The sequence below is a fragment of the Colletes gigas genome, unplaced genomic scaffold, assembly GCF_013123115.1.
Source record: "Colletes gigas isolate AHSC1104 unplaced genomic scaffold, ASM1312311v1 Colletes_gigas_Sc00016, whole genome shotgun sequence".
In the NCBI taxonomy this organism is placed as follows: domain Eukaryota; kingdom Metazoa; phylum Arthropoda; class Insecta; order Hymenoptera; family Colletidae; genus Colletes; species Colletes gigas.
This window is the reverse complement of record NW_025106645.1, coordinates 5677574-5705202: the sequence shown is the minus strand read 5'-3', so window position 1 is coordinate 5705202 and position 27629 is coordinate 5677574. Positions and strand designations below refer to the sequence as shown.

Genomic DNA, 27629 nt, shown 5'->3' with positions numbered 1-27629 from the left:
GTTTTAATATCGCAACAAATTACTCTTTGGCAAAAAGAAATATTTCAAAATTCTTAAACTTTGATCAGTCTTTGGATGCCACGTAAAATCTTCTTCGACAAATTTTCAACAGCCACTCTTCTCTGGTCTTCGAAATTTCTCCTCAAGACATTTCCAACCGAATTGCACAAATTCTTTGCAACTCTTCAGCTTCGTGCATCAAAGTATAAACTTTGGAATTAACTTTGTACGTGGTCCCCTGTCCTTTTCAGCGGTACCCCGAGGGAGTTCTTGTTTTTCGAACGACGACATTTGCAATGTTTCATCGTGTTTTTTATGCCACTTTCTTTGCTGAAATTTTCACTGATTTGACTCCGGTTTGTTGGTCCCCGCGGGTATCGAAAAACGCGACTCTTTCGTCGATTCGAAACAGAGTAGCTAGTAGAGAGAATCAGCCGTCGATCGTGATTTATTTGATCTTTATTTCGTATTTGTACACGCCCTCGGCATGCCACATATAATCAATATAATACAGTCCAATGCAGCCAAGGTAGAAGTAAAATACAAAAAATATATATATATTTATATTCTACGTCGATAATTATTATTATTATTGTTACCACGATGTTATAACGCTGAATATATTATGAATAATAGCTAAGAATATCATACAAAGAAGAGTGCTGGTTACGGTAGGACACATAATTCGGATTGAACGCGGTGCGGTTTACGGATAATTCTTCAGCGTTTTCTTGAGATCGCTGAGAGAAACGGCCGCGACGATCATCGTTTCTCGGTCGTATCTCACTCCCTATCACCGTGTGTAACTGAAAACAACGATCCTCAAAATGAACGTTCGATAAACACAGCTCCCCTCGCGACGACCCGTCGAGAAGATTTACAAAGAAAAGCTCGAACGATCGATCCTCGTAAACGTTCGAAACAGAATGCAAAAGTTCCTTGCAACGTTACGTATGGCTATTGCGAATAAACGAAACACGTTTGAATTAATAATTTGCTCGCGGCTTGTCTGGGAACTCTCAGCGTTGCCAGAAAATTGGTGGAAATTGCGTTTAAGTGTCAGCACAACTAGAATGTATTGGCTACGTATTGCTATTGAATCGCGGGAAAAATAAAACGTTGATACTTTCGAAGAAGATGAACCATTCTCTCTTTCGATACGCAACGATCGTTATTATCCGGATAGATCAACCGCTACGCCTCCGGGGACCCCGATAATTTAAGCACACTGCTTACACAGCCATACACGTTCGGTGCACGTTTTTGAAAGCCCTCGAAATTTAAGGACTCGTTCGATTCTTGAATGTTTAACGTCCAACGAGCAAAGTATTATCGGGGGACGAGACGATGGCACGCCACCAACGAGTCAAACGACGGAAGAGGCAAGGGGGGTTCTTGGTTATTATTGGGCAAGTCGAGCACCAAGCCCTTAAACGAGCCAAGAACGATTCCCTTTGTCCCTTTCGTCGTTTCGTGGTCAACGTGTCCACATCTCGTCTCCCACTGGGTAATCACAGCTCGACCAGTGTCATTCTTCCGTGGGATCGGGGTTGCGTTCGTTGCAAGGATCGGAAGAAGAGATACGGGAAGATAATTCGTTGAAACCTTTCGAGTTTTCTGAGTGTCTTTATTAGAGCGTAGCCGGTAAGCGTTTTATGGCAGCTTTACGAGGATGACTTGGGGTAGCGACCGTCGTAAAAGTCATCGAAAAGAAAACCTAACCCAACGGTGAAACAACGATAAGACGATAAATTCATAATATTAACAGTAGTAGAGTGTAGCGATTGATTAACTAAGATAATTCAACTAAAAGAAATAAAGGAAAAAAAAAAATAACTAAGAAAAAAAAGAGTGGTAAAATCCTCCTGCGTGCTCTGTCATCGTCTCTTGCGTTCTTCTCGGTCCGGAGAAAATAAAAAGGGGGTGGGGGTGGAAAAAAAGGGTAACGCGTGGTAGGAGAACGGGTCGGTAAAGAGATAGAACAAAAGAGGGGAGAATGGTAGAGCGTAGATCGGCGGTGTTAAACGTTCCGGTTTGTCGTCGTAGCTGACAATGGTTTTTTTTTTACAACAATAATCGCAGGAGTATCGCGGCTCTCACCCATCGACCGCCTCGCTGACTGGAATAAACGCAACTACGTAACATGTGTCGCGGGGCTTACGATAGTTAGGTCTCTCTGTCGCCTCTCTTCTTCGTCCGTACGATTTTCCTGGCAATTAATAACTACGTCTCGTTTACAATGTTCTGTTTCTTTTTTTTTTTTACGCTAGCTCCACTCTCGCGCGACGCTAAACACTTTCTTCGTCTTTCTTACAATTTTTTTTTCTTTTCCTTTTATCATTCTTGTATTCACATGCGCGCGTTCCTCCTCCCACTCACTCTCTCTTCCTCTCTCGCACTCTCTATCACCCTCTTGTTTTTCCTCCGTCGTTTTAAATCTTCCGTGGCCAGGGCGCAACGATCGTTCGCGGGCGACTCTGTTCGTACACACGATGACCGCCCTCACGATTCGGTCAACTTTGTTCATCTGTCTTCACGAGGAATTTCTTTTTTCTGCCTTTCTCTCTCTCTTTCTATATATATATATATATATAATATACTTTATAAAATACATTAGTTTACAAACAACGTGGATTAAGTGCCGACGTCCCGCGGGAGTTATCACAGCTCAGGTTCGATCGTGGAACGGCTCGACTAAGAACTCTACCCGGACAAACTAGTGGAAGAACTCTAAACTCGAAAAAACGAAAGCATATCTCAGTTTCGTTCGCGCCGCCGTTCGCCTCGACTATTCGTTAAATATCGCTGCTAGTGTGTGTTTTTTTTTTTCATTTTTTCATTTTTTCTCTTCTTTCGAACCGAAGGGTCAGCTTTGAACGCGCCTGAGGGCTCCTTCGAACGAGATACTCGGCGGTGAGGCACCAAGTTGTACAGTCAGGGCCCGACAGACTGCTATTATTCGCCACGTTTCGTTGCATACAGTCGCGACAAAATCGACTCGTCGCTCGAGGCCACTTCCCCCGCCATAATCGCGCCAAACATGCGGTGCATCGTCGCGTGTAGCCAAACGGTGGGGACAGTTCCTCGGTGGCCTTGACCAACCGATATAGTGACTCGCAAAATATCATAGATCAGTGTTTCTCAAACTTCTAGAAAGTTGTATGGTTCTTTTTGGGATTTGTTTAATACTGTTTAACCCCTTACTGTACAATGACGAGCCTGACTCGTTATAAGTACTTGATGTTAAGTTTCACGATCATAAGGCTACTCGTCACCGAGTCTTATGTATTAAAATCAACACGTTTTTACATTCACGAGGTATTAAGAAATCAAATCTATTCTTTTCCATGGCCATTCCTTGTACGAGCAAATTTAAACAAAATTAAATAGTATAGGTTTGAAAAATTACATTAAATCGTACGTCAAGGGGTTAATAATGAATCAACTCTTTTATCGAACAGTGATTCATAAAATTCATAAAGAAATTCATAAAAAGGATAATTCAAACAGTTTCAGACGTTGCAAATTTTTAAGTTTTATAGTTTCTAGCTTTTGTCTCCAATCTTTTTTCTGAGCTCCGTGGGTCATAGTTTGAGAAACACCGACGTAGACAGTACAAGAGGCGTTGAGTCTTTTTCAAAAAAATTCGGCGGTGTTTGCCTCGTGGGATGGCAATCTGAAAAGGAGGAAGGTCTGCGTCTCGTCTGAAAGAGGCCCAAAAGACGATATTTTTTTCTTTACCCCTAGCTCTCTGTATCGTTACGAAGGAAACTAGTGCTAGAAACGTAGGGCAACGGGATCGTGTTACGGAGCTGCGCAACCGACTGGCAGAGACGTCGATCATCAGAACAATAAGACTATCTTATCGTGCTACATACATATTTACAAAGCCTCCGGCACGGAGGCGTCCTCCTTCCATCGACTTTTCCCCCCCGAATCCGAAACGTGCACTAACGCAGGAAGCAACGGGAAGGCGCGTTCGCTTTGAGTACAGCTCTTTCGTTTTCCTGCTTGGATGCTGACCGAAACACTCTCTCGCTGTCTCGCTTATTCCCCTCCCGGGTGAAATTGTTTAAATAAATATGTTTTTTTTTTATCTATTCGCGCGGCAGGAGGGCGGTTTACGCGAACGCGAACTCGCTCGATACCAATGCGATTCAGAACACGGCTATGATATCTCTGGTGAAGTCGTGGGGTAGTGCATGTTCCGGATGTATCTACAATGAGGCAAGATCCTGTCAACGAATACCCTCTTTTTTTCCCCTATTCATCAGACATCGGCTGAGCCTATAACTATATCTTTCCACTCTTCGAGGTTGCGTCGATACCGAACACGAAGAACGTACAAAGAATCCTGAACGGGGGGTTGGCTGCATGATTTGCAAAAATATTTCTCGACTATCTCCCTACGTCTTGCGTTTCATATTTTTTTCTTTTCGTAATTTTCCAAATACTAACTTGTTAACGATTCGGCGGGGGGTGGGGGGTGGGGGGAGGCTAATATTTTTTTTTTCTCAACTGGTAACTGTCGCCGTTACGCGAGGACAATTGGATGGTATAACCCTTTTTTTTTTTTACTCTAGCGGATAAATCTGTTAATTTCCTTTCCGTTCTCGTAACGGAGGGACGATGCATCGTTCTCGCGAGTGAAAACAAGTTCGGATTAAAATCGCGTCCAGTCGGAAATGAAGAGAAGACGGTTATGTGAAACGAAAGTTTTGCTGTTTTGTTTTAGTTTCGACGGACCAAAAGGGGAATGAAAAATATCCGGGTCGTTGCAGCGACGTTCTTCTTCTACCTTCCTCTCACGTTCGGACCCGGCACACGTCGACAATGTATCGGCTCGTACGGAATAATAAATCTGATAAACGAGAAATAACGAGTCGTTACAACGTCAGGATGTTCTCGGACCACAATCTCTTGCGAACCCTCGCCCTCTCGCGTCCCTACGTATCCCTGGAAAAAAGCACAAGTTCATAATTCCGAAAATCTGAAATTCACGGAATTAGACATTCTTCGTAATTATGATTCAAAGTAATTTGGTCAAAGAAGTTTAAAATTTTTAAATAATCTGACTTAATTTTAGCTTTTTTTATTAACAGTTCTTAGAAGAATTAAATTGTTTCTTTCCACTTCTACCTTGCGTATGAAAAAGTGACAAAGAGTAATTACAGTAGAACTTGTATTTGCGAATAAAATAATTAATGTGTGTACAGGGTATTTGGCTACCTCTGTAAAAAAATTTTAATGGGAGTTTTAACGCGCATTGTTTGAATTTTGAATCATTAAAATCCTCCAATCCGTTTAGAAGTTATGATTTTTTAAACATACGCATGAAATTTCGGGGAAACATTTTTGGCCACACAGTATATTTTCGGTAAGGATTTTTTTTCTCGAAATTGCGTAGGATTTCGAGGATATGTCTATTCACCAAAAATGATCAAAATTGACTCCAGCAACCAAAAATAATTTTTCCAGAATGATTTAAACCTTTTCAATTTCGTCGAAAAATTAATACTCGAATTTTTTTCTCGAAAGTGCATAGGATTTCGGGGGTATGTCTATTCACCAAAAATGATCAAAATTGACTCCCGCAACCAAAAATAATTTTTCCAGAATGATTTAAACCTTTTCAATTTCGTCGAAAAATTAAGGCACCGACTCGAATTTTTTTCTCGAAAGTGCATAGGATTTCGGGAGTATGTCTATTCACCAAAAATGATCAAAATTGATTCCCGCAACCGAAAATAATTTTTTCAAAATGATTTAAACCTTTTCAATTTCGTCGAAAAATTAAGGCACCGACTCGAATTTTTTTCTCGAAAGTGCATAGGATTTCGGGGGTATGTCTATTCACCAAAAATGATCAAAATTGATTCCCGCAACCGAAAATAATTTTTTCAAAATGATTTGAAACTTTTCAATTTCGCCGAAAAATTAAGGCACCCACTCGAATTTTTTTCTCGAAAGTGCATAGGATTTCGGGGGTATGTCTATTCACCAAAAATGATCAAAATTGATTCGCGCAACCGAAAATAATTTTCTCAAAATGATTTGAAACTTTTCAATTTCGCCGAAAAATTTCAATACCTGCTCGAATTTTTTTCTCGAAAGTACATAGGAATTCGAGGATATGTCTATTCACCAAAAATGATTAAAATTGACTCCCGCAACCGAAAATAATTTTTTCAAAATGATTTGAAACTTTTCAATTTCGCCGAAAAATTTCACCACCTGCTCGAATTTTTTTCTCGAAAGTGCGTAGGATTTCGGGAGTATGTCTATTGACCAAAAATGTTTGTAATTGACCCCTGCAACTAAATATAATTTTCTTAGCATGATTTGAAATTTTTTAATTTTGTCTAAAAATTTCACTACCTACTCGAATTTTTTTCTCGAAAGTGGGTAGGATTTCGGAGGTATGTGTATTCACCAAAAATGATTATAATTGACCCCCGTAACCGAAAATAATTTTTCCAAAATGATTTGAAATTTTTTAATAACTTTTTAACCAAGCCTCAAACAAATTTTGGCGTCTAGAATCTTCCATTAAAATTTTTCCCAGGGTTTGTCGAACACTCTGTACAAAAAGCACAATGTAGAGATAATTATATCAAGCATATGTTCTCTTCAGAAAGGAAATTATTATAAATAATCATTATTTTAAAGTGAAGCAATTATACTTATAAAAAGTTTTATGATACAATGCTCAATTAATTTGGAAAACTGTACAATTGCTATTACCAACGTTATACATATTTTTTTCCAAGTTAGATTAAAACATGGTAATTATTTCCCTGAAGAGTATGAACTATGGAAATAAGAATCAATTTTATAATATGTTCAAATAAAAAAAAACGATCGAATGTAAAGCATTTGAATAAGGGAGAATCGGATAAAGAAGGTTCTACAGTAATTATGATGTTTGAAACAAACACGTTGTTCGTTGTGCAAATAAATTTACAAGGGCTTAAACGTTACCTTAGAATAACCTTCTCCATCAGCATAGACAAACGGCCCTCCGAGTGATTGGCAGGAAGTAAGGACTTAAGGAGTTCTCTGATGAGGGCTTCGGTCATTCCCGGTGAAGTGCGTTCCGCTGTCTCGAACGCACCGCGTAGCTCGTCTATCGCGCCTACATTCTTACGAATACCACTTCCGCCCTCGCCATTATTATCTCTTGCCGAATATTGATGCTTCCGTTGAAGCTGCGGCAAATAAAGGGAACAAAAGATGTATTTCAAAGGCGGCGTAAAATCCACCTTGTCTTTCAGAGCAACGGGCGAGACAAAATATTGAGCTACTTTCAGGTTATCGTACCAGATCCAACAATAAAGTTTCGAGAGTCATTTTGTTTCCATTCTTCGTGAAAGCAGTTCGCTTGCTGTGCAGTTCAAGCCTCCATTTTTTTTTTTAGCGTTCACAGATGTTTTTGAGTATTCACTCTCAATTTTAAGCGTTTATTCTCACCTTTCCAGTGTTTGTTCTTAATTTTAAATTTGTTATGATCTTAAAATCATTATCATTTGTTATTGACGAGACCTTTGCTTCTCTAAAGTTATCAGGCAAAGTTACTTTCGGAGTGGACATTTTTGAAAATTAAACTTTTAGTCGAATTTTATTTCAATAACGCTAATTTATAAAATATGAAAGTTTTATTCATAAAATTTTCTATAAAATTGTCGTGTGTTTTTGTAGAATTTAAAGTTTGGCCATTTTTGTATTTATCGAAATTTTTAGTTTTCCCTAGTTCCTGTTACAATACTTCCTCCCTTTCTGTATCCGATAAAAGGATTAAATGGGTCGAGGATAGAGCTAACAGAGCATCCTTTTTAGAAGAGCCATTAAACAAGAGGCTATAACAACTACGATTTTCAATATTTTTGGATGAAAAAATTACTGCACGTACTTGCAAGATAAATAAATCTGCCAAATCTCGATACAAAACAACCTACTTACCATTAAACAAAAAATCGCTAAACCGAATAAACGACAATCTAGACAGAATTCGTGTCGCTTGTGAGGGCGCTCGCCCTCTGGTGGCGAGCACGGGAGGCGACGCCACAAAGTTCATCGAAAAATTCATTAAAAATCTCCTTCTTTGCAACCCGTTGGATAAGTACACGCAATAAATTGTTCGCCGATCTCTGTTGTGGTTCATTTACGTAAGAAAGCTATTTACCTCGGAAAGGAGAGGTAAAACGACGTCGGAAAGAGCCGCGCTTCGCGGATGCTTCTGTTCCTGCGAGCTTCTCGGTCTCTGTTTGTCTTCGCCGGGCCTGTGGTCTACCATAGGTACGACAGGTACGTCTAGTTTGCTACACCTCTTCTCCTTCGAGCCGAAATCCCTTTCCTGGACCTCTCTGTCCCTTTCTCGGTCTTCTCTCCGCAGCCTCCTCAGCGTCGAGTCCCATTCGGCGGGTGCCAGTTTGCTACACCTATTCTCCTTCGTACTGAAATCCGTTTCCCGGACCTCTTTGTCCCTTTCTCGAACTTCCCTCCTCAGCCTCCTCCGCATCGAGTCCCAATCGTCAGGTACGTCTAGTTTGCTACACCTCTTCTCCTTCGAACCGAAATCCGTTTCCCGGACGTCTCTGTCCCTTTCTCGATCGTCTCTCCTCAGCATCCTCAGCGTCGAGTCCCAGTCGACGTCGCGGTAATCGCGATCGTCCCTTTTCTCTCGCGTGTCCACCGGTGGCGGTGGCGCAGCCTCGTGCGGCCGTGACTGGAAAATACAATGTAAAATTGTTATTAAAAACAGTGATATGGTTGCTCCGATCGCTCAATATTCGAAAACGGCGATTTAGCCGCGGAAAAGTCCAATTTTCTATCATCACATTTTACTTTAGGTGCTATCAAGTTTGTAAATCCTTGAGGATCATCGAAACATTATTTATCCATAGAAACTGCTTAAAAATAGGTTAATTTTTACTCAGAAACTCGACGTTTCTATTCTTCTCGAAAATCTGTTTCTGCAGTTCATATTCTCCCTCTAGCAAAGAATTTATTTTTTACTGTATGAATCTTGCACAGGAAGGTACATACTTTATTTTAGGATAAAAACAATTCATCAAAATTCATTATAATTTTAAACATAGGTAATAAAAAAGAACCAATTTTATAGTAACTTAACCCAACTTGTAGTTTATGTTCATTTCTTTGGTTTTGAATCCTATTCTTATTATTCCTATTTTCTATTATTTCCTGCATTATTTACATAGATTATATAATTAAGAATGTTATGCATAGACTGCGGATTTTTATGCATATTCATATATTTATTAATAGAATTAATAAAATAAAAGCTTGGTAGAGGGTTGTTTCAACCCCTAAATACAATAATTCTTATCTTACTTGAAGTATTTGTTATATTTTTGCATATTAAATGCAGTCTATAGTTTTTTGACAATCTAAATTTCCCATAAATGCATAAATATCCGCAGTCTAGTTATGCAGCAGTGAAACTCTCATAACAAATACATTTCATCTTGTTCTTTAATTAAATAATTTAATTTTCATTTAACATAGAATAATGTAAAAATTATTAAGCGAAATTAACGTTAACAGTGTCAATAATCGTTCGTGGACTTGTTTTTGAGGATTTATGCACTTTAATCGTCGTTTTCGAACACTGTGCGACTTGTTTGAAGAGAGAATGCTTATTTCTCTGTCCATTTTACTAGAGGAGCCGCTCCAGTACAGTAATCCATCTCTAATGTTCGCATTTCAGGCGAAAAATGCTTTGTAGCTCATTGTAATTTACAATCGTAACGCTGTACGATATATCAATCCCTTTCTAACGTTCGCTTGCTCGTGTCTGTCACGCGACCGTTAGAGAGGGAGGTACTAAAAAATTGTCGACCGTTATCTCCGTTAAACCTGATCGTAGACGAAAGCGAGAAACACTGAGAGCAGCGAGTGAAACACAGAAAAATGTTCAAAGTTTCTTCACATTTCAAGTTTTAAAATCATCAAGAGGTCAAAGTATGCAAGTATGATTTTCGTCTCGTAGTTCAAGTTTATAACAAGAAGGCTGTCGATACGATATTTTTAATCGCTTTGCATCCCTTTCGTGTGTATAATTTGGAAAACATCAAAATGTTATTTTCGTTCTTTGATGATGATGGCGACTTGGAAATAGCATGGAATCGGTGGGGATTTCGCGAACAATATCGTGGGAAAGGCGAACAATAGCGAGGTTGCCTGGAGGTGGTCTAATCTGAACCAGGACACGGGGTTCTGTTTCGAATAATTATCTCAGAGAGTCACAAACGAATATTATTCCATGGAACGAAGGAGCCTTTTGGTCGAAGCACGTTTCAGCGAAATGGATAATCGCGATCGTAGAGAAAAGTACTCTTACCGGCGTGTGCTTTGCTTGGCCATCGCGCACCGAGTCCCGCGACTCGCTTCTATAATGATTCAACGTGGAATCCTTCGGCGGAGACCTCGAGGCTCCGTTGGCATGTGGTTTCGTTTGCTGATTGTCATTGGAGGATCTGTGATTCGAGGCTGGTTGCTCGTCCAGTGGCAGAATCGGCACCACGGAACCCTTCACTCCGTGTGGACCCTTCACGGTCATTATCCATGGCTCGTCCATGTCGCTATCCTGTTTCGATTCCTCCCTGACAACAGAAACAACCATCATCACACCATTTCTCGTTACTATGCTTGTGTATGTACCTATGTTAGTCACGTGGGCAATTGGGCCTTATTTTATAGCTGGGAAAATCATAAATTCTATCGTTGGAAGACTTACAACGACCACACCCTCGAAACTATTTGGCGACCATTATTAAATCGTCATCGAACCATAACCATAAGCTGTGGGTTCAAAGCCCAATAATAGATCAAGACTGTAACAGTTACAACAGATACAAACAAAACCATGTCAGCGATGTTCACGTTTGACTACTACAAACTCGAAGTTGACGATCCAATTTTTCCTTTCGAACGATAGTATGTAAATTATCGTTGGTCCAAATGTAAAAGACAGGCGTCGATACTCACGAGTCCGAATTTTCGCTCTCGGTCTCGGATTCCTCGCTGCGCTGGGACTTCCACTTCTTGTACCGGTCTATGAGGTCGATCAGGTACGAGTTCTTTTTCGCCTTTCTGATGAACTGGAACTTCAACAGTTCTTTCGCCGTCGGCCTCTGAAGCAATCAGGAAAAAGAACAATTGACCGCGCGGTCCGTAAAGGAACGAGAACGTATTCGAGGAAGCAGATACGAAATAACCGAGTGCGCAGGCTAGCTTTCGGAGGACATCTCACGGTGGGTTCTCGGGGCCGGAAGCCGCTGACAAAAGCAGACTGCAAAGATTGTTCGCAAAGTACGTGCTGGTAGAATGGGAAATTAGCAGAGCCGTCGCGAGCACGTAACCGCGTCTCGCTGGATGGAGATCAACTCACGTTTTCGGGGTCCTTGTTCAAACAGGCCTCGACGAACTCCTTGAACTGCTTCGTGTAATTTCCAGTCAGTTGCGGGGGATTGTTCTTCGGTATGAGGAACAGGACCCTCATGGGATGGAGCTCGCTGTTCGGCGGTTCTCCCTTGGCCAATTCGATACCCGTGATGCCCAACGACCAAATGTCAGCCTGCGGAACAAGCGTTACCCGTTTTACGATCCTCGCGAGGCGTTAACGAGACGCTAATGACTTCGTGACCGCTCTTTCCGCCTTCCAGATGCCCGTCGAAGGGGCCAAGCAGGAACAAGAGGTTCTTTTTATTATTAGGTCGCGCGACGAGCCCGTTATTTTACGTTATTACATCAAGATAAAGTAACAGTAACCATATTTCATATTTAAAAATTATTGCGGTCAAAATATATCAACCATTCAATTCACCTTGTCTTATTTGATTTCTATTTACAATCATTAATATCGAGGAAATCAATACACAAATATCTGGATTTTTTAATATACAGAGCAATGAATTTTAATGTAAAAGGATATTTAAATTATCCAAAAGATAGTAGAAGATCGCAGAATAAAATTACAAATGAGGTAAAAAAAATTCATGGTGAACCAACAAAATACTATCTTATATTCATATACTTCACAAATAAGATGCAATTATGAAATCGTTCGAACATGAATCAAATAATTGACATTTTCGAGACGTGTCTTACAAATACTGTTAAAATTGTTGCACGTTTATTGAACTGTTTTGAAATCTTGCATATAACTGCCCTCTTGTAATCCTTAAATACTTTTATATTTAATTATCGTATATTTCTTTCACGGTTCTATTTCCATATTATATTTGATTCCATTTCTCGCGCAATAATATCAATTCTGGATGGACGTGTACACTCTGAACAATGATTACAAGCATAGAGGAAGTCAGAAATACAGACACTAAATAAGAATAGCTCAAGAAACAGAATAATTTGCCACATCGCCTTTTTTTCGCGCGGAAGTAAACCCCGAAATGGCGGCGACTCCTATTAGTTATGCTATTCTCGTTCGTTACGGAGCTAATATTGGCTTTGGGAACGACTGCATGGTCAGGAGAGGCGGGATTAAAGTTTCCAGAAGTTGTTTTCCCCGGACAACGAAACCGTGCTAAAACCGACCAAGTTAAGTTAGTGGCGAGAAATGAAATTAAATCTGCAGGATTACGCGACCCCCCCGCGGTTGTAGCTCGCAAATATTGTCTTCGAAACTATGGTAATGAGATTAAAAATATGCTCCCCCTCGACTTTAGAGACCGCGTGTTCACCTTTGTATCCCGTTTAATTACCTTGGCATCGTAGGCGGATTGTTTGATTACTTCCGGTGCCATCCAGAACGGTGTCCCGACGAAGGTGTTTCGTTTGCTGGTCGTGTTGGTCAATTGTCCAGCCACACCGAAGTCGGCCAGCTTCACCTCCCCCATTTCGCTCAACAGAACGTTCGCAGCTATTGAAACAAAATACGACTGTTATCAAAACGATCCCCCGATCCAAATATTGAGTTGTGTAATTCGTTCGCGTTTCTTTTATAAAAATGTTAAATACTGACTATTTTGTTCCTGGACCTTCTGTAATTTATTCCTTTATAATTTATAACGCCTTGATAATTCCTTTGTAATTTAGGCAATTTGTTCCTTTATTCAAAAATTTAAACACAAGCGTTTCCAAACGATTTTTTTATTGAGAAAATTTTGAAAGGTACGAAATATCTAAGGTAAACAGGGTGAAAAATAACTCCTTTTTTTGATATCTGTAATAGCAGTGTTGCATGTATGATTTTAATTGATCCAGTCGTGAACAGTATTTTTCACTATTAACCAATTGACGTACGATTTAATTACAAATAATTTTTCAAACATATGCTACTTAATTTTGTTTAAATTTGTTCCTACAAAAATGGCCACGAGAAAGAATGAATTGATTTGTGTTGATTTTAATGTGTAAAATATGTTTTTTTTATGATTCAGGTATTTAGTTTAATACAGTAATATAAGTTTGTGTATAGATATCACTAACATCTAACTAACATCCTTCATAGTAATAATTATTTAAACTATGTTTATTGCATAAATAAATTAGAATTTTTTTTGTGTTCAGAACCGTGTATCTACGACAATTTTGCATTTTTTAAGGAGGATTTTAGTTCATACGACGCGTAGCACTATTATGAACAAAATGTCGTTCGATAACCGTACAAAGTCGATAAACCGTAATTAAAAAGAAGTATTTGTATCTTGAAATGTTAAAGAATACACGTGAAAAGTCATCAAGATCTTCTGTTATAAAAAAATTGTGAAACATCCCTTCTCGTTTTACCATTTTACATAAGTCTCCCCCGTTAAGAGACATTAAAAGCTTATTATTTTTCGCCTTCTTCTTTTTCCAGTAAATGCACCTTTAATATCGCGATGAAGCTTCCGCTCGCTGTGAAGATAATCCAGCCCTTTGAGCACCTCGCGCAATATCACCGCGATGTGCATTTCCTCGAAGCTACCGGCCTTCATCAAGTCCAGGGCCGAGCCGCCACCCAAGTACTCCATAATAATCCATAGTTTCGTACCCTGCAAACAGAGAAAGATTCACGGCTGTACGCATCCGTCCGAAAAACGCTTCTGCGTCTGGAAACTTCATCCCCCCTTTTTGGCTTCGAAACTGTCGGCCATTTTGTTCGATGCCCCCCAACAGTGTCGGGCAAAAATGAATTCTTTTAATGGGGCCTTTCTACTTTGTGGTACTAATCTTTCGATATACGAATCGACTTCGGATTAAACAAATTAATAGCTACCAAGTACTCCGTATTCATCGTCGATGTTTAACAAAAGCAATGGGGGTGAAGCTTCCATTTCGAACATTTCATCGAAAATAAATCCAATATTATTCTCGCAAATTTTAATAGAGAAAGTATATGCCTATATTAGATTATCTATTTTAATATGAACAATTTATTTTTCTCTAGAATTATTCGAACAAGCTTTCATGTAAGTAAACTTTTGTTCAAATAAGAATTTACACTGTGTCTACAAATGGAAGACAAATTTACATAATATGTAAATCGTGTATTTAAAATTACAAATATGTACGATAGATTTAAAATATACCAATGATATTGTTATTATTCGTCTTAACATACTTTGCTACATTTTTAAATTAAATTTCACTATTCTCGAACAAGTAATGTAAATTTTGTTGGTACTTTCCCTAGAATTTTTATGAAATGACTGTGGTTTGAATAAAGTTCACAAGTTTTTATTTAAACCTTGTATACATAATTCTTATACGACAAAATGATCCTTCATCCTGAGAGTATAATGAATCAGTCACTAATTATATAATAATTATACTTTTTAATTCAGTATCACCTACATCTTGTTACTTGAAAATCGATGTTTTCTTTTTATTTGACCATACAACGCGTTTCTAATTATCGACTGATCAGTTTCCATATTTTTCTTTGTTGCAAAAGTTATATTAGCTTTAACGTTTTGCTTCGATAATACGGGCTTTTCTTCTTTCCAATTACTTAAAAACTAATTTCTTTAAGAACTCTTACAAGCCCCCATTAGCCATAACGTACACCTACGCTCTTACTTTATTCTGTCAATATTTTGCGATGAGGATCCAGGAATGACGTAACAATATTTTCTCTCTCTAATCATACACTTTCTGAGACACTTTACTAATTGGAACTCTCTCATATCACAAAGAAATTATTCTCGTAATCATATAATGGAATTTTATGAAAAATAGTAAACCTTCCCTTTCCTTTGGCAAAGCCATTGTATCATCGCTATAAAACTTCTTTGATTTTGTATTAAAATGTTTCTTTTTACATTTATTGTGAATCATTATTATATTTCCCTTCTGTAACAATACAGTTTTAAATTCGTTATTAATTATTAATAATGCCGTGGACTTCCAACGACGAGGGCTCGTTTTATCCCTGGCTATTTACTATTCTAACAGCGACTCTACTAACCCACAGCTATTAAAATTATTACAAAATATGTATTCGATCATGTACACATACAAATAAATTAATGTTATTTATGGGAAATTTTAATTCTGAAGAAACTAATGCACTCAATACGCAAAAATACAAGCAACGCTCAAAGTAAGATACGAATTATCTTATTTAAGGATCGAGACAACCCTCTACAAATCTCCCATCTAATTAATTCTATTAATAAAAATACGAATTTCTAATTATCAGAAATAGTGTTTCGAAAATATCCAGGCCATAGTTAAAGCAATCTTCTACAAAAATAGCAAATAAATCGATTACCGTTCAATTCTGATTACCAATTGGAGGGACGCCTGTTCCAAATATACTAATTTTAAAATGCACCCATCCGGGATCGCGGCCAATTAGCGAAAATAGACATATTCTGATTCGCGAAAATGATCTATTTTAAGGGGTAAAGTGAGGGGCCTTGAGACGAGTTGACAGAGCCACTTCCGGAATCCTCTGACGCGAAATGGTCAGTGAAAAGAGGAGGGAAGGAGAACTAGATCAAATTTAGCTTTCATCCTGCGGCACCAGCTCCTGACGCGTTGGCGGTTTTTTTTACAAATTACGTTTGCCATTCGCAAACGGCGCGTCTTCGTTGGTAGACCATCAATCTTTGTTGCCCTAATGGCCGTGCCAACGCAGACCGCACCTTCCGCGATAATTATATCCGACATCGATGTCCAATCGGTGTGCTACCAGCGTTACGCATCGGCGTAAGGCTGACTCATCGATTTGCCGATAATCGACGAGATTAATCACTGGCTCGCACAAGGATGTTCAAGATTCCCGCTCTTTGGTCACCGGCTTGTGAAGGAATCACTAAGCGCTATCGAAACAGGATGATGACTCTGGTACAACCGAGGGATGATCATCTTCACGCTGCGGAAGAAGCCAAGGCAACGGAGACAAATAAACGGTTCGATTGGATCTAGCGACGATGGATCGATTCAATCTCTCAACGATGGATAATTTAAACTTTTTACTAAACTTTTAAATATTTAAAATTAACAAAATAGCTAAAATCACAGTTAAAATAACTTAAATCACAGTTATTAAGACTGGGAGGTGTTTTATTTTCGGACTCCTGACAACGTCCTGTTCCCTCTATATCCTCCCACAAACGATAATTTTAGGTCTCAGTTGTCAAAATAGATACGACAAAATTGTACAGAATTAGATTCTGATGAATACGAGACCACCAGGTCGATTAGAGGCATTTTTCCAATTGTTTTTTTTACCCACAAAGCTAGCTCGATATCTGAAATGTGTGACATTTAAATTCGAGTTCTCTCTGCATATTTAAATTATTGTTGCTGAAATTAAGTCTTGGCTTCATCAAGTTTTCGTGGATTTTTTACTTGCTTGCTTATAAGATCGTCATTTATATGGTTAACATTATTATAAATCATATCATTCTTATCGTTTCATTTTTCTGCACTGTATTATACGTATACTCAAATGGGGTTACGTGGAATAAATTATTATTATTATAGAGGTATTTTCTTGAATTTTTTACAGGAAATATGTGATATTAAAATTTCAATGATAGTCGAATATTCAAATGGTAAACAATTCAAATAGTCTGGTTCCAGTTATTACGAATCTTATCGTTTCCTTTAATAATAAATAATGCTCATGACACATAATCAAAAACTATCACATTCTCTCGTACGAATTGACCAATACTATGTACACCGACTATTTACTTTTTAACCATTTTGTTTTTTTTACGTGAAAATATTTTTTTAAATTAAGTTTTCTATCAATTTTTAGAAAAATACTTGTCATAATTACCGAGGACTGAAAACATTAAGATAGAAAACGTTGTAATAAATTTAATGTTTGGAAGGACCCATGCATAACGGCTGTTTTTATCGCGCAGAAATACTGCTGCGTATAATTTAGACGGTACTAGAATAAATAGGCTGACTAATTTAAGTTCACAAGAACCTCGAAGCTTTCGATCAGTGAACTGACCTATATTGGTGCACTATTGATGGTATCCATTAAAGAGCTATTTAAAACGTTTATAGCGGCAGGAAAGTCAGAAAGTTTACTCTTTTAACATCAGAGGGCGTCGCTAAGTTTCGTGAACTAGTGAAACGTGCGAACATTGGTCGGACATATGGATTGACAGCTAAAATTTCGAAAATAGATCGTTCGATTATATAAATACTCAGCCAGTCGTTAACAATTCGGGTACATTTGGGACAGTGGTCGTTGAACTTGATGGATCGTTCACCGATTTACGACATCTTCTTCAGGGAGGCGGGAGAGGTCAAATAAATGTGACAATTCGCGACGTGGATCAAGCGTGACGAAGAAATTTCTATTTTTCAGCGTGCAAGCTAATATTTAGCTATTTGATTTTCAATAGCCATGGTTCGTAGTGCGTTCAAATTAGATTGCAATTGAAAAAATGAAGTTTACCTTCGTTTAACCCTGATGTCCTCATCCAAAGTCAACCTTTTTTTTTTTATCAAAATAAATCAATTTTGAAGACACTAAGGGGGCAGTCTCGTGTGTACGTTGCAAAATTTAATCTTTATTAATTTTTTTTAACTAAATGTTACATCCAACTCTATAATTTATTTTCGCAATTTACTTAACTATCCTTTGGGAATACAAAATAAATTTTTCAATAATTCTTATTGACTTTTCATGTTTTTATCACGTCCACAGTAAACACGTGTTTAAACATTGGCGTAGGTGGGTGATTGCAGCTCTCAAGATTGACTAAATTAAAAAAATTAAGAAGATACTTTCAAAAAATTGATTTTTTTGAGGTCTCACATGAGACTACCCCCATAATTTACCTAATATTCTAAATCGTTATTTTTAAGGGGTCCATAAGCTTCATTCGAGTGTCGAGAGGAGTCTACAGAAGAAAAAGGTTAAATGACCTATTAGACTAATCTAACAGAGCCGATTCCTACAAAAACCATCGAGCGTTGATCCCCAGAACTCAAACACATATTCATACATATCATCCCTCATAGTTTACACCCTCACAGATTCTACTCAAACATCGTCCCTAAGATTTCCTCGTAGCTCGAATAGACGTCGCGAGTCAGGCCCTAAATCAAACGAAAGGGAACCGAGAACGTCTTCGAGAAGAACTCCCGACGATCTCTCGATCACGTTTCAGCCGTCACGAAGGTCCCGCGGTTGACAACGTCCGACACTTTATGGGGTATAATTTTCACATAGCAACCACGCGGCGCCCAACGCGACCAGCGTCCCCGTACCCGCGATACGGGGCGAGGCTGTGTATGGTTGCCCATAAAATGGCGCCATTTATCATCGTCCTACGGTCAGAACGCGCAGCGCAGCGGGCCGGCTGCGTTTATTCTCATGTAGATACTCGTCTACGTAGGTGGTCGGGCTCGCGAGGGTTCGTTCAACCCGGTTTTCAACCAGGCCACTTCTGCAGACGCAACCGGGGGGTTGCTAAATCATTCCCCTATCCGCCAGACACTTCTTTCTCCCTTCGCGTTTCGCTTCGAGAACCGAAAAGGGGCGGGTGACGATGGGGGTTGAACACGGACCGAGGCATTACGACGCTTTTCTTGGATTTCACTTAGCCGGAGCTCTGTCGGGGCTGCTCTTTTTACGGCGGATTCCTTCGCCCCTGAATGTCACGCGTGCTTCGCCGGGGACAGACTCGTACCGGGAGGGTGAAAAAGACGTTACTCTTTCAAAATAATTTTCGTGGATTTCTCTCTGCCTCCCCACCGGTTGGGAAGAACCGTCATCTTCGCTACAGGTTCTTGCGAGCAGCCGCGAGGTGGTTTTTAATTAAGGAAGACAAACAGACGCGTCAGGATTAATTACTCGCGGGTCTGATAAGCGCGAGGCCACTTTTGACGCAAAACGGCGCGCTTTGGCCGACGAGTACGTTTACGAACACGTTGCTTCGGGATGCACGGTCGAACGTAACTTTTTACGAGCGTATCAGAATCTTTTAATTCGGATCGCGAGTTTGTTGGAAAATGGTTTGAAACGATAGGTAACTCCAAGTTAATTTTAACGGGGGGTATGCCTATTCACCAACAATGATCGTAATTGACTCCCTGCAACCGAAAATAATATTTTTAGAACGATTTGAAATTTTTCAATTTTGTCAACAAATCTCACACCTACTCGAATTTTTTTCTCAAAACTGAGTAGGATTTCGGGGGTACGTCTATTGACCAACAATGATTGTTATTGACCTCTGCAACCGAAAATAATATTTTTAGAACGATTTGAAATTTTTCAATTTTGTCAACAAATCTCACACCTACTCGAATTTTTTTCTCAAAACTGAGTAGGATTTCGGGGGTACGTCTATTGACCAACAATGATTGTTATTGACCTCTGCAGCTGAAAATAATTTTTTTAGAACGATTTGAAAGTTTTTTTTTCAAAATATATAAAAGTAAATTTCATTTTATTTCTAAACTAAAAGATTAATTTTTGATGGTTTAAAAAATACTCCGTATTCTTTTCGATGATTTGTGGATAATGGGAATCGAGCATGCTCTTTAAAGGAAACGTCGACAATGGTGCTCGATCGAGTTAATGGACTAACAGCTACTAAAAGGGTTTTCTGATTTCGCGGGAAGTTGTCGAGAAAGGGTGAGTCGATACGACGCGAATCGTTAGAAAAGTTTAACTCTGTTCCTTGTCTGAGCCGGCGCGGCTGTCGTGGAAAGAGGGACGACTGGAAATTGAAGAAAGGGCCGTGAAAGGACTTGACCACGACTAGGAAACTCAGAAGTCCTCCTTTCAGAGATCCTTCCTGCTCCTCCTGGAAACATAAAGAGTCGATAGAATCTTCGCGAAACGATTTCACGGTTGTTGCTAGCTCGACTTTCTCGTATTTCCATTCAAAGACTTCAGATTCTCGTTTCCATCGATGGTTACGGCTCTAATTTCGATGTTAAGTACCATTAGGGTGGTTTCAATTATCACCGTTTCGCGAACGTGCCACGGAAAATTAGGCATATCCGTTTGTTCGCCGAGGATTGCTTATTTTTATACGCGACGCTTTCATTTCAGCGCGTCTCTCGACGATACCTGAATGCGACATACCAGACGTGACACGCTCGTGACGCGGCCATTTTTAACGCGAGGCGACATTCATTAAACTGAAAAGCATTTTTCCCTTCCCCTCGTTCAGCAGCCGTCTCTCTATCCGCGAGATAAAGGAATCGCGAGAACAACGAAAGCGACGAACGGAAACGCCGCGCGGGCAACGACAGGATTAACGCGCTTCTTCCTTGGAAACACCGAATACAAATAATTAATAAATTCGATTCAGCTGGCTGATTTATCCGATCCGCGGGGGTAACAGTTGCAGTGGTAGTGTTTTTAATTATTTGTATTCGTGCACGCGCCGTGATTGGTCAGTGTTTTTCGTTAATAATTCAAAAACGAATCCGACATTTTTGCAAAAGAAATTGTTGTTTAGAATCGTCTCAGCTACCCCACGTTTCCGGTTCTTGCACTATTTACGGGACACCCTGTATAATTTTAAATCATTTATATTGTGAAGTAAATTCTGTGCAATTTGCATTTTATCTAGCTGCTTCGATTTGCAACGATGTCTGTACCTATGTATGTAAACATTTGTTCTGCCATTAAAAATGAAGATATTTAGGTGGTCCTCTTCAGCTGAGACACGCAGTATAATATTAATCGGAATTTGTATCGTCGAGATCGGTGAACGTGACACTGTCCTGAATGCAAAGGGTTAAATTCGAAACACGATGTAAAACAAAGGACGTCTTCGGATAAATATTACGTAATTTCTCGTCCGTCGTATCGACGAACGGGAAAAAGAGAGTCGCGTGGAGGAAGCAAAAAGGAGCCTGGACGAATGAGTGATTAATGGCCGATTTTGCTTCTCTATCGCGTGTCCCTTTGTTCGTATGTTTCGCGAAACGGCAGGCGTGCCGGTGGCAGTGATGAACGACGGGACGAAATTAATCTTCGCTTCAACGATATTCGTGCCCTCGCATAGGCTATTCCTCCGGTTCGCTCGAACCGTGGAATTAAATGTCGATAAATCGGGATACTCTCTCGCGGGCACCGATAAAATATGCTACCGAAAACATTGCGTCCTGAATCATCGCGGTCGCTTCTTTCCCCGTAACGTTGCGCGGACCGAAGGAGAAAAAGATGTACCGAGACGTGATTTAGCAACCGACTAGCGCGATTTCGTTGACCGAAACGGGGATTCGAGATCTCGTTGGAGCGTAGAAATGGAATAAAATGAATCGAGATACTGTCCCTGGGACCAGATTCGAAACACTGCGTCTGTTACGTTGCAATTTCATTAACGCTGGAACCACCGAAGTGGTTCAAATGACTCGTGATTTCTGATCAAAATTGTAACAAATTTGTCGCAGTTATTTATAAGAGAATGGATAATCGTTTATTTCCATTGCATTGTACATTTTGTCAAGTGTCTGTTGTTCGTAGAAATTGTACCCGTCTACTGAGAGACAAATGATTAAAGTTGGAAGCTTCAGCAACAGTGTTACCGTAATTTTTGATTGAAAACAATTGTGACAAGACTTTTCACTTTGGAACTAAAACAATTAATTCTCAAGCCGAAATGTCAAAGGAAATAACTTTCAGTAGAATTCATAAATTTTCTTGTTACGAATACTAAGACAATTGTTTAAAAGTTTTGGTCCCACAAAGAATCGTATTTAACGTATTAGGAAAAGTATAATAAAACATTTTTACCGACGTCTTGCAAATAATAAATTTGCAAATCACGTAATGCAATAAATTTTCAAATTCACTTGTCTTAGAAATGATTTGTTTTTTTCACATAGAATCACCACCTTCCTGGGATGTTCCATATTCTCGAGACATCCTGTTGCGCTCGATGTTCGAGACGTTCGAGCAAAAGGAGCAACCATAATTATAATCCGTCAGGAGCATCCCGTTAGACCTGATATTCGAAAAGTAGCTGCCTAACACTAATTACATCTTGTCTTTGGTGAAATCCTCGCCGCAAAATGACGGCTGGGCGTGAGTTTTTCTAGTTCGAGTCGGTCACGACGACCGGATTGAGCAACGCTAATCGCGTATTAGGATGCAGCGAAGCGCGGGGGGACATTCTGCGCCCGAGAAAGAGAGAAAGGAACGACGGATTAATCACGAGGTCTGTCGACAACAGACGGGGTGCACGGACGAGAGCGAAAGCGAACAATTTCAACGGATCGTCGATTAGAGATAATCGCGATGAAATGAGGAAGACGTGGCGCGTGATGTTGCAAAAAAAGAAATTCATCGCTGTTTGGGGGCGTCGGGCAACCGCGAATCTATTCTTAGATCGCAGCCATTAGGAAATTGGTCGATTAATAATAGCGACGGCTTGATCGCGTTGCATAAAGTAGCCCTCTTTAATCCTGACGAGTTTTTAGAAATCCCCAAAAAGACTAGAAAATACAAATTATTTTCACCGGCTAATTTTTGATTTTCATAAATACAACTGTGTAGTTTTGAATTTGAAATGTGGCGTCGCCTCCTATGCTCGCCACCAGAGGGCGAGCGCTCTCACAAGCGCAAGCTTTGCTCTAACAGCAGTAAGGCAGCGCCACAGAAACATTAAACAAAAGTGTCAAAGATCAAGATAAATAGAATTAACATAAAAGTGGAAAATTTTATTAAGTTTAATAAGTTTGACATTAATGATATTTTTCTGATATTAAAACATATTTATTTAATGTATGAAAAATATTGTGGTTTACAAACACTTAAATTTCTACTTTTTTCAAAGAATTTTAAACTTGTTATTTCAATTGGCTTCAAAGACTTTCGATGGGGTTCAAATTTGGAAACCTTTATGATCACTTTAAGACAGTAAATTATTTAGTTAATTATCTATGCTGAAAGATAACATCTTTTATAGCTTCAAAGTGTTGTAATTTTTTAAATTATCGATTTTTTTCTTCTCTTTTGCTACTGGCTATAACCAGACTTACACTAATTAAGAATCTTTCACGGTTATTTCATATCAAACGAATAAAATGACTGGAATTATGGACACTGTGAAACGATCTTTCTTATAAAAGCGACTACGTTTGAGAGTTTGCAGTGCCAGTAACGTTAACTTGTTTTCGCCCAAAATATTTTAAAACCTCACTGAAATATGTATGAATAAACCTTGTAAATTTGATTGCAAAAGGTCTTACAGTTTATTCGCAAAAAATTTCCCAAGAAAGTCTAAATAAACGCGCTTCACGCTAGAAGACCTAACCCTTAACGGTCCAATATCGCCATGACACTTTCATTCCTTAAGTAGAATACTTATTATAATAAATTCACTCTCTAATTACTGTGAAAATATATCAATGAACTTTCACTAAAGAATTAAGTATCTTTTATTTCATACTTGGTGCATAATTCCTCTTCGTATGAAAAATAGCTCGAACCCAGTGCTTCCAGACCGTTAAGGGTTAAAAATACTACAAAATAACAAGCACCCCATTGAACTATCGAATATTTTTACTTGTATTATAATTTGGACGAATATCGAGAACACAACGTGTTAAAATGGCAACGACGATCCGATCACAGTCGCTAGGCCATTCAGCCACGGGGTCTCAAACGGTACATCGCGTAATAAGCATTCGATTGGATTCTTTCGTTCACAAAACCCGAGATGCTCGTTCGAGTCTTCAGGGGCCGCAAGTACGCGCCATTGGAGAATCGTCTTTTGTTCGATAAACAATGAAACGAACGCAACGGGCAGCGAAGGCGCCATCCGGATGGCCCGCAGGACCACTCGACACCTGAACGATGTTCCGGCTATTCGAGTTCGGAATCGCGTCGATTTAAAAGCAAAAAAAAAAGAAAGCGAACTTCGCTGACCAGCGAAATTAATTATTTCGAATGTAAAACAGGCCGGGACGGAACAATTGCGTCCCGATGGCCGAGGAGCGCGGAGAGGCTCGAGGAATGCTCGATTGTCAATTCGAACGCTTGTAATTACTCGCGGAAAAAAGGAACGGAGGGGGGAGAGGGGAGAGGGGAAGGCATTAAATAATGACGCTCGGGAAAGAGGAGAATAACGTCGAACAGCATTCACGGACTGGACCAACACACGCCCAGACCCGGGAACAATAATAATCCGTCTCCGGGGAGGTTCAGAGAAAGGGAGAAAAAGAAAGAAAGAAAAAAGCGACCGGGAAGGCAACGAGAAGAGAATCACGACGAAACGCCCCTCATCATCCACGATGCATCCGGATTGAGAAACGTTAAGGAGTGTCGCCGAAGTACGATGACTGTTATTGCTCGCCTCGACCTACCTACGTCGAAACGTGTCTCCGACGCGCTTTTCTCGTGCGCCTGAGCAAAGTACATACCCGAGGCATTCTCATTTGCGATTTCGAAACCAGACGCGAAACGACGCTCGCTTTCGTCACGGCTTCGCGTCGAGGGAGAAAAATTCTTGGCCACGATTGCGGACGGGAAGAGAACGAAACCGTGGTTCGCGATCAACGCGCCCCTCTCGCCTCGCGCGGGAGAAATTAAGAACCCTTTCTGGACACTCAATTTGTTCGCTAAGGATAAGCTATTGGCGAACGTACAGTAAAGAGAAATTAATACTGTTGTGGCGTCGCCTCCTATGCTCGCCGCCAGAGGGCTCGCGCTCTCACAAGCGCTCGACCGACAGCGCCACGATACAAATTTTCATTAAAAATACACGCATGCGATGCTTATTCTCGACACAATTTTTATCGATGGCACTTTAAATGGACAAGAATAATGCAAAGATTAAAATCAGAATTTTTTCAAAAAAGAAACCTTTGATAATTCTATATAATTTTATAAATTTTTGTGGCGTCGGTGGAATTAGTATTTCGAGTGTCTGTAATGAGGATGTGAATGTCAACACGACTGGCATTAACTCGCCGTGTAGTTTAATTAAAAACAATTATTCGACTAGACCGTATCAGCCTCGTTTGAAAAGGATCCTTGAAATTAATGGCAGAATTCTATCAACAATTGTATTTTATTTTTTCCTGTATAAATATTCAGTTCTCTGACGCATGCTGATTTGTATCCCTCGAAACGCCTGTAATCCAGCGAGAAATCGTCGGGTACGAGTTAACTCGTGATCGACGGGTTAAACCGTCGTCAAGAAGTAGATAGCATGCACGTAGCCTGAGGGTTGACCCGAGATTTCGTCCGATCCGACAGCGTCGTCGTTTATTAATCGTGCATCGCTGATGATCTGCAAACTCGCGCGTCAGCGGATCCCGTAAAAAGCAACGACGAGAGTAAAGTAAAGCGCCGGTAGCTGAGAGAACCGCGAAGGAGTGTCTCAATAGGCCGATAACTGTTGTTGACCGAGCTGATCAACTTAATAACAGTCCCCGGAGGCAGGAAGATCATGCAGAGAAGATGCGAAGAAGCTACTCCGCGGATTCACCCGTCACGCGATGACATCAGACGCGTAGACGTTCGTGTAGGTACAGTAATCCCTCCCTAATGTTCCCTCGCGAACATTATATACGCGAACGTTATGGAGGGAGGTGCTTGGAAATTGTCGATTGTTATCTGCGTTATGCTTGATCGCAGAGGAAAGTGAGAAACACTGAGAGTAGCGAGTGAAACACAGAAAAATGTTCAACGTTTGTTTATACTACATGTTTTAAAATCATTCAGAAGTCGAAGTATGTAGTTTTCTTTACGATTTGCATGATTTTAAAGTAGGAAACTTGATTTGTTAATAATCTTAAGCTTCTCAACATATTCATTTTTAATCATTTCGTATCTTTTTGGCGAGTACAATATCTTCGTAGATGAGGTCAATGAACTCGCGAGCGCACAACGAAACGTAAACAAACCCTATCCTACCGAAACTAAAATCGCTATATCTCCGGAACTAATAAAGCTATCGACTTGTTCGAACGCTCGTTTTAAAGGGCATTTCATCCTCTATCCAATGACTATACCAGCTACTATAATTTTTACTGTCTTCTATGTTTAGTTTCACATTTACTTTGACGGTGCATATCCAAAGTAGTTTCAGCACTTCCTGTTGGTCATCTGGTGTGCGATAAAACTGGATCATAAATTGTTTATTTGATCGAAAATTAATTTGAATTTGTATGTAGAATATTTGCATAATTACTAGTCAGCATTTTTTTCCGGAATTAATTACCGTATCGACAAAATTCGTTTTCAAAGGCGTTTCATAAATTTTCTGTATGAAATTGATGTATTAAATATGCACATTTAGAGTAAAATTATTGAATATTTTTGTAAAGATCTAACCATGTGATTGACTTGAAACAAAAATCGTTATATCTCCGGAACTAATTATGCTATCGAGCTCATTTTAAAGGGCTTTTCATCCTCTATCCTGTAAACCTAATAACTATTTTAATTTATGCTGTCTTCTATGTCTGTTTTCATATTTATTTTGACACTATGCACCCAAAGAAGTTTCAGCAATTCCTGTCGATTATATGAGATGACGAGGAAATTTTAAACACGGTCATTTGATTGATCGTCGCAGGCTTAGTGTTAAAATGGCGCGTGCACGAGGTCTGCTGAAAGTTTGGTTCGTCGACTATCCTCGCGAAAAAGACGGTTAGACACATCCTCTGGTAATCCTCCGATAAACTTCCGCAACACTTGACTAAACACAGCGGTACGTTCTCTATAGGGGAGAGTAGGGTGAGTTGTTACAGGTGCAAGTTCCTACAAAGCATTTTAAAATTCTTCTATTTCATGTATCGAAGTAAAAATGATTAATGTAACATCAACTAAAGGTTACCGCGTATGCGTTTTGTTTATCATTGATCGAAGAGTTCCGTAGTTACGTATGTGCTGTTCAAAGAGAAAACGTTTGAATGGAAAATCGTGTTAAAAGATCACCGCGAGAAACGGAAACTTTTTTGATTCGAAATCAACTTCGCCCACCTTCGGTTGATATTCTCCCGTGGGCCAACGATTAACGCGGATGCGTTGTTGGAATGCTGCATTGTTAGCGCGGAGACGCAGCAAAGGAGGGATTCTTAGGTGGCTGGGAGGTAAAAAAAAGACGATAGAAAATGAGATCTCCGTGGGCGAGCGTGAGGAAATCTCCGGAAGAGGCCCCCCCAGATGCTTTTTCTTCGCCCTCTCGCAGCTTTTTCCGCGGCATCGA

The 27629-nt window shown here is 39.7% G+C and overlaps 2 protein-coding genes across 5 annotated transcripts in view; both read right to left on the bottom strand.

Moving 5' to 3' along the window:
- LOC122400280 overlaps positions 1–27629 on the bottom strand; it is a 249626-nt gene that overhangs the window by 100578 nt on the left and 121419 nt on the right. The gene's annotated exons all lie outside the window — the stretch shown is intronic.
- The window catches only part of LOC122400283 (serine/threonine-protein kinase 25-like), a 186159-nt gene continuing 160862 nt past the window's right edge, over positions 2333–27629 (bottom strand). For all 4 annotated transcript variants that reach the window (XM_043401659.1, XM_043401658.1, XM_043401660.1 and 1 more), the window contains 8 exons: positions 13853–14018; positions 12747–12904; positions 11414–11599; positions 11011–11156; positions 10364–10625; positions 8183–8725; positions 6982–7208; positions 2333–4956 (listed from right to left, as the gene is read on the bottom strand). In XM_043401659.1, the coding sequence (XP_043257594.1) occupies positions 4947–4956; positions 6982–7208; positions 8183–8725; positions 10364–10625; positions 11011–11156; positions 11414–11599; positions 12747–12904; positions 13853–14018 (1698 nt within the window). In that variant the 3' untranslated portion in view covers positions 2333–4946. The remainder of the gene's footprint in view (positions 4957–6981; positions 7209–8182; positions 8726–10363; positions 10626–11010; positions 11157–11413; positions 11600–12746; positions 12905–13852; positions 14019–27629) is intronic.